The sequence below is a fragment of the Hibiscus syriacus genome, unplaced genomic scaffold, assembly GCF_006381635.1.
Source record: "Hibiscus syriacus cultivar Baekdansim isolate YM2019G1 unplaced genomic scaffold, ASM638163v2 tig00008994_pilon, whole genome shotgun sequence".
Taxonomy (NCBI): domain Eukaryota; kingdom Viridiplantae; phylum Streptophyta; class Magnoliopsida; order Malvales; family Malvaceae; genus Hibiscus; species Hibiscus syriacus.
In genome coordinates this window covers 150,001-157,500 of record NW_024062179.1, presented here as the reverse complement: position 1 = coordinate 157,500, position 7,500 = coordinate 150,001, and the positions used below count along the sequence as shown (strand labels likewise).

Here is a 7,500-nt window from a genome sequence, read left to right as displayed (position 1 = left end):
CCTCGTTCCCTTTCGTGTGAATTCCCCAACGGTGAATTAAAAACTTGGGGGGCCCTATCTATTCCATCTCTCGAGCCCCGAAGAAAAACCCCCTCCCCTTCGGACTCCATATCTCTTTTGACTCTATATATGTGGGCACCTGATATCTATGAGGGTTCACCCACCCCGGTTACAGCATTCCTTTCTATTGCGCCTAAAATTTCTATTTCTGCTAATATTTCACGTGTTTCTATTTATGGTTCCTATGGAGCTACATTGCAACAAATCTTCTTTTTTTGCAGCATTGCTTCTATGATCTTAGGAGCACTGGCCGCCATGGCCCAAACGAAAGTAAAAAGACCTCTAGCTCATAGTTCAATTGGACATGTAGGTTATATTCGTACTGGTTTCTCATGTGGAACCATAGAAGGAATTCAATCACTACTAATTGGTATCTTTATTTATGCATTAATGACGATAGATGCATTCGCCATAGTTTCAGCATTACGGCAAACCCGTGTCAAATATATAGCGGATTTGGGCGCTCTAGCCAAAACGAATCCTATTTCGGCTATTACCTTCTCCATTACTATGTTCTCATACGCAGGAATACCCCCGTTAGCCGGCTTTTGTAGCAAATTCTATTTGTTCTTCGCCGCTTTGGGTTGTGGGGCTTACTTCCTAGCCCCAGTGGGAGTAGTGACTAGCGTTATAGGTTGTTGGGCGGCCGGAAGGTTGCCACGAGTAAGTCAGTTTGGGGGGCCGAAGGCCGTTCTCCGTGCACCGGACACGTAGCTTACCGAATCAGTTGCGACACAGATGGGAATGCATGCTACGAAAGATAGGGTCGAGTCTGATACATCAACCGTCTACTCAATATCCTTGTATGAGTCCACAATCACTACACGAGATGAACCTTGGTTTGGTGAATTGAAGTTGGCCTTAGGTGTAATAGGACTCCCAGTTACTGCGCGCGATCGTATACTGAGGTGCTCCCCGCCGGTTGTTGGAACGACGCGAGCCGGGCCGGGCCTCGATTCAGAAAGATGAAGGGCCTAAAAGTATAAATAGGGGGTTCAAAATTCCCCATCTCATTGGGGGCGGAAAACGAATCGACATCTCGATGTGATACAGCCTTTTCTATTTTTGTTGGGAAAGAACGGCGAAGTCCATCCGAATCGTCCAATGAAGAATAAGAGGAGAGCAAAGCGCCAATGGCGCGCGAAGCGCATGCGGAGCGGGCACGGAGAAAAATAAGTGTGGAGGAGAAGCAGCCGAGCTCATTCCCTTCGCTTCCTGGGCCCAAAGCAGTGCAGTCTTTCCTGGCCAAATCAAGGATTTGGGGCTTTTTGCTACGCTACTTAACTATATAAATAGAAAGATAGATCCATCCATCTATCCTATCCGATTTCGATTTTGATATCTAAAAAAGAATCGATTTCATTCAACGTTTGATTCAAAGAACTGCGCTTAGCCCCCCCGCTCATGAAACGACTCTGCTGCAATGGATGGCAGAGGGTCCGTAGTACCCAAAGCGCTGGAGTGATCCAGTAGCCGGGAAGGGGCCTAGAAGTGCCTACTACTACACCACACTACACTTGGCTCTACACATTGACCGAGCTAACCCCTGTCCAGTGCCTGGCAGAGCTAAGGGGGCTTCAATCCTTATTCCTTATCCCCATCTTCGCCCAGGCTAACGGGGCCTTACTTATTCAGGGGGGAGAGTGGAGCCTCGAGAAGCACTGTTGAGAGGAAGATCCTTGGCTCCTCTTCATTCTCTACAGGGTTCCAAACCTTTCTTCAACATAGGTGACAACGCGGGGCAGAGATGGAAGAGATCGAACAAATATGGAAAAAGAATCATATTGAAAACGTTCCTAACCCAACCCCTTCCTTCGTAGAGCTGTGTATTGTAAGTGATCCGAACCTGCCCGGAGCGAGCCTCCCATAGAGGCAAGTGAAGTTGGTGAGCCGTATGATGGGCAACTATCTCCTGCGGTTCGGAGAGGACTCAGCTGTTAGTTAGTACCCCCTTGGTTTCGGGGTGGACCCTTTCACTCTATTTTATTATATACGCTTAGCGAAAAGAATGTTTTTTGATACACCTAGGACATGGATTCTATATGAACCAATGGATCGTAACAAGTCGTTACTACTAGCAATGACTTCCTCTTTCATTACTTCATCCTTTCTATATCCCTCTCCTTTGTTCTCAGTTACTCATCAAATGGCACTCAGTTCATATCTTTAAGTTCGATCATTGACAAGGTTCAAAGAAAGGGTGGCCCATTGATAAAGAATCGATTACAAACCAATAGGGTCTTCGGGAGTAACCAAGTGGAGTAGAGAATCAAGTCGTTGTCAGTCCTCAACTAGAAAGAAAGAAAAGAAGTTTATAGCTACTTTTTTTTGGGATCATTCCGACTTCCTTAGTCACTCAGAGAGAGCAGCCTATTGAGTCAATTTCCCATTGGGGTTGGTTTAAGGAAAGATCGGGGAAGTTGCGAGTTTTTCACTATCCCGAATGCTTTGCTTCGTCCCGCACATGATTGGTGTATGTTTCTTTTAAAGCGTATACCTATGGATGGGGCTTCGATCAAGAAAGATGGTCTCTAAGATAGTGGCTCGTGTATCTGTTCCAAAGTCCATTAGGGGAGGCCATGTCTTTTGATAAAAGAATATCAGGTTCTCACTCCATAATGGGATAAGGTTTCATTCCACTAGTCCAATGCCTGGCCTTTTGCTTTCCTCTCTTCCGAATTATTCAATTTGAAAAATGTCTTTCTGAGTTATGGATGGACTGTCCCCGAAAACGGTTTTCTGAAACAGAAAGTGATCCGCTATCCTTACTCCCTTGCTATTTCCGCCGAGAAGTGACGTTATCAAGCCGTCTTCGCCTATACCCGACCAACGAATCGTTCGTGACACGTACTCCCTGGCGACGTGAATATCTTTCAAATAATTGTAAGGTACCGGCGAGCCCTTCCTTACGTGGCTTACCACGAATGAACTTCTACACAACGACCGACAAACCAATGGCATATGCGGTATGCGGGTGTCAGGTTTAGGTCTAGATGGAGGTTCCAGTTCCGGTTATGGTTCGAGTGGAAAAGCAAAGATCATATCTTGGTGCGTGTACCGTACTGCTATCCAAACGAAGATGAATTACCTACCGACCCTGTTCCTTCTCTGTGTTGGGCTATATTACGCTATCGATAATCGATAGAGTAACTTGATATGCGAGATGCCCTTACCTTGACATGGCAGGTACAAGATCCTTTCCAACCAGGCTACTCTATCAAAGGACTATCTCAAAAGCCGGAGAGAATGATTGAATTGAAGCCATGTCTCCCGAGAGAAAATGAACGATCGACTGCTAAAGATCTTGACTAAAGCATTGATAGCTTTGCAGAGGAGAAAACCTTTGATTCTTCCCGAAGGTCTTCCTTGCATGCTGAAGTGAACAGGGGCGGTACCAACTACGACTAGAAAGCGGTCACTCCTGTCAATGAATACCATTCATAGTTGTCTATGTTAGTAACATAGCCATAACGACTTTGTTTTACTGCTCGAGGTGGTGATAGCTTTTATATATTTACTTAACTTAATTAGTTAGTGCTCTTCCTATTTGTTTTCTCGGCTTTCTTCTGCCGAACCGAACGAAGACAGTTTCTCTCCCCTCTGTACCTATTGCACTGATATCTTCTCTTTCACTCTCTTTCTTCATTCAGGAAAGGTGAAGATTGAATCGGGAACAGAAAACGAAGGAGGAACAGACTTGTCCTTTGGTCGAGTTTGCTTCACTTCCTGCGACAGCTAAAAAGGGGCATTTAGGACAACTCTTTTAATGAGCACAACCCACAACGGTAGCTCGGGACAGTTAAGACAAGACGGTTGCCTCTCCGATAAAGGGTCAAGAAAGAAGGCCCAGGCCTACGATTGGAAAGCTAAAGCCTTCCCTTAGAAAGCGCAGGATTGAGATGATACTTCGGAGGATGCCCATGGAACTTGACTGATTTGATTCTTCTTTCGTGGAGGCGAAGATGCAATCTGAGATGTAAGGCGTGCAACAGCCTGAGCTTCTGAGATAATAGCGTTCACAGCGGAGGAGAAAGACTCATCCTCTGGCAAAAGCTTGACTTTATTACCGCCTATTTATTATTATATATATATTGCCTGTGCCAGTTTGAGCCTGCCACTCGTACTGAACTAACCAAAGAAGCAAGAGATACTGAAAGTGATTGACTTCTTGCCTTAGCTTCTATAAAAGTAAACAACTAATCCTTTCCTCTTGAATTCTGAATTCACTCCATAGCTTTAAAAGAAAACCTTTTCTCTTTCGTTGTTACATCCCCTCTCTAATCTCTTTAACAAAGCTCGTTACTAAATAAAGAAAGCCCATAGATCGAAACTTCTAACAGGTGAACCTATCTCCGGATTCCTTGACTAACTGAGCTTGAAGCGAGTTTAGTACTAATCAGTACTAGTAAATAGAGTGCTACTACAGGAGAGAGGGAAGTCATGAATACTTCAATCGCTTAACCCGGATGGTATCATTCCAGTTTGACTTCTATGCCTAAAAGAAAGGCGCTATTATCGATAGTTCTTCGTGCTTCAGTTCCCGATTGAACAGAGCTTCTTGCTACATAGAAATGCCCTACAAGACAGAGTAATGGGAAATGTTAATGCGAACTCAAAGAATGGAGAGGGGAGATATTGAACGGAAGCACAAGAACAAGCAAGGGCTTACCTTATAAGCTCTTTTTCAGTTTCCTTTTCACTAAAAAGAAAGCGATAGAGACTAACAAGGGAACTTACCAATACTAAAGGCGGATCGATCAGGCTGAAGCTATTGTAGCATCTCAAGCTTATCTTTCTTTTGCACCCACCTACCCTGTACTGCCGAACCTACAGTTATAATATTATATAATAACTAATAAACCGATTCAAGTGATTGAAACACAGGACCCTTTTCCACAGTTACAGGACCGTTGCGACAGTTGTTGATACCGAAAAAGTTTCCCTCAGACATCTCGACCGGGAAGTAGCATATCTTTCAATAAAGAAATTCGGAAAAAAAGGGGTATTCGCCCTAATTGAATAAAAGCTATCTTGAATAAAAGAAGGGAACCTTATTCGTGGACAGATGAGCGTTTGCGACCGTTTACAAGAGTGAATACCGAAACAGACAATTCCAGATGCCCTCAGACAGATCCACTATCGCCTCTTGGCTTTGCTTTAATAGATTCTATTCGACTGGAAGGAACGTTATACGACTTTTTTACTTTGCAAGAGTAGTTTCATCGGTGGAAGGGAGGGAGAAGGTTGTTCGACTGAAGCCCGACCTCTATGATCTGAAATGAGTGCGGAAATGTCCCTTTAATCAAAGGATCTTTACAGAAAAAGAGCTCAGAGGTTTAGTCAGCTATTGTCCTATTTTCTTTTTTCTTCTCGATGAGAGGCTTCCCCAACAGCACCGGTTTGTCAACCTCCATGGTCTTTCCCAATCCAATCTTTTTCTATTACTGACACCTGGAGCCAGCAACAATTGCTAAAGCAACTCCCGAACCTAATTCCTAAGGTCACATACCTGTCGCATAAAAAGAAAATGCATAAATGCATATATAGTTGGAATCTCCAATAGGGCAGGCATGAATATGAAAAGGTTTACTTTCCAGCTGGGACATCATCCACAGCTAGATCTTCCTTTAGTTTAGGAAGTAGATCGAAAGGGCAAAGAGAGCCACCCGGTCATCATGGATAAAACTACCACTCTTTCAATTGGCGTCTAACCATCTTCTTCTCACTAGGGCCGGGGTTGATCTTTCTAATCAATCAGAAAATGAACCGGTGGATTGATTGACTTCTGGCTACGAGACCTCTTCACCGGAACCTTTCGTTACGGGTTCATAAAGGAAAGGACCTTGCCCCCTTCGACTTTTTCTTTCATCGATTGACTGACTCAAAGGCAAAACCGACATTCAAGGATTGAAGATGTATCCGATCCCAGGTGCGTCTTCTTTTTCATATTGAATCTTTTTGTAGAGTAGGCGAGAGAGCCTTTCACAGACAAGTGACATACCTTAGAAAAGAAAGGAGAGACCCTATAGAGGTATCCGTGATAGTTTGTGGTCTTTCTTCCAAAAAGAATATCCACTTAGTAGTAGTCGCTTGGAGAGGTAGAGATGAATGCTTGTTCGTTCCCCCTTTCGTTCTGACAGTACATACCCTCTCATGTAACAAGAAGTCTTTCCTCTTAAGCAAGGGCATTCCTAAACTTGCTTTCTCTCCCTTCTTGTCTTAGTATATATTATAGTCTAGCTTGAACTTGAAGAGAGAGGGATCCATTTAAAGGAATTCGTGCTGATTGCCTAACTTCGGGTACCTTGACTATCGATAAATGAAGTTCCCCAGGAGCAAAGCCATCTAAGCCAAGATCGTCAGTTCCTTTCACTACCAGCCGCTGAAGGAGCTGCTCTAGCTTAAGCTTAAGTCGATCCTTACAACATAGAATAGCCGAACGAATTAGCCATAGAGCTCATCCCCGATTAAATAGTTGATGATTTCTTGATGGTTGACTGCTATATCTTAATTAGAGAATCGACTGGTCACTCATGCTTGAAAGAAAAAGAAGTTGCGATGCCATTGAATCTGTTAGAGGAAGGCTAGAAGAGAGTAGCTCATGCCCGGCAAAGTCCGATCGTAGAATAGAAAAGTATGTTTCCCAGGAGTGGTTCAAGCCTATGTGACCAAAGCTGGAAAGAAATGAATATTCTTCACCGAGAAAGGTAGCGAAGTCCCCTCTATTCTCGATTTCTATTGCGACAGAGGGAGGCGCTAGTAATAGAGTAAAAATCACGATTAGAGTCAGTCCGGATAAAAGGAAGAATCCGCAGCTAGTCTTGGGATCAAGGCTTCTTTCCTTTACTGAATCTGGAATAGCCTACTCCAGGCCGTTGAGGCTTTTCCCAGCTCAAAGGCGATGACTAGTAGATTCGGGGGTACCTATAAAGCGAACAAATGTTCCCATGGTCATGATTGTTGACTAAACTGCCCTTTCTCTGATTCCCCTTGCCGACTCTGAACTAACTCATGCTTGAATGTGAACAACCGATAGAAAGCAGCATTCTACTGATTTGATTACCTTCGTCCCTTCCTTATAGTAGGAATTTCTCTCTCGAACCCTAGACCCTGGCAAAGTCCTTATCATTATCAATGAATTCCCGAGCAATTCTCAACCAACATATGCGATTCATTCCCGTAAAGATTCTAACACACAGAAGACTCCTTACCTTAGGAGCGGGATTCTCTAAAAAGCCAAGGTCGTGGGTGGCCAAGAGGGCCCACTTGGAGACTTGGGATCTCAGCAGGAAATTCGGCCAAAGAGAATCCACTAGTTGAGTTCTGATCTGAGTAGGCTCATAATAGGGAATACCCTAACCCTGGGAACCGGGGCCTGGCCATCGGTCGACGTTCCGGCTTTGCCCGTCGACAGCTGAATGTTTCGATCTGGTTCGATTC

At 44.2% G+C, this 7,500-nt stretch overlaps 1 protein-coding gene across 2 annotated transcripts in view; it reads left to right on the top strand.

Annotated features, from left to right (window-relative positions):
- Positions 1–2,316, top strand: part of LOC120202671 (NADH-ubiquinone oxidoreductase chain 2) — an 8,125-nt gene extending 5,809 nt beyond the window's left edge. The window contains exons 2-3 of one of the 2 annotated variants that reach the window (XM_039203080.1): positions 128–699; positions 2,042–2,316. In XM_039203080.1, the coding sequence (XP_039059011.1) occupies positions 128–699; positions 2,042–2,230 (761 nt within the window). In that variant the 3' untranslated portion in view covers positions 2,231–2,316. Of the gene's footprint in view, positions 1–127 lie in introns of both variants that reach the window. The other variant, XM_039203081.1, reaches the window with a different exon arrangement.
- The last annotated feature ends 5,184 nt before the right edge of the window (positions 2,317–7,500 follow it).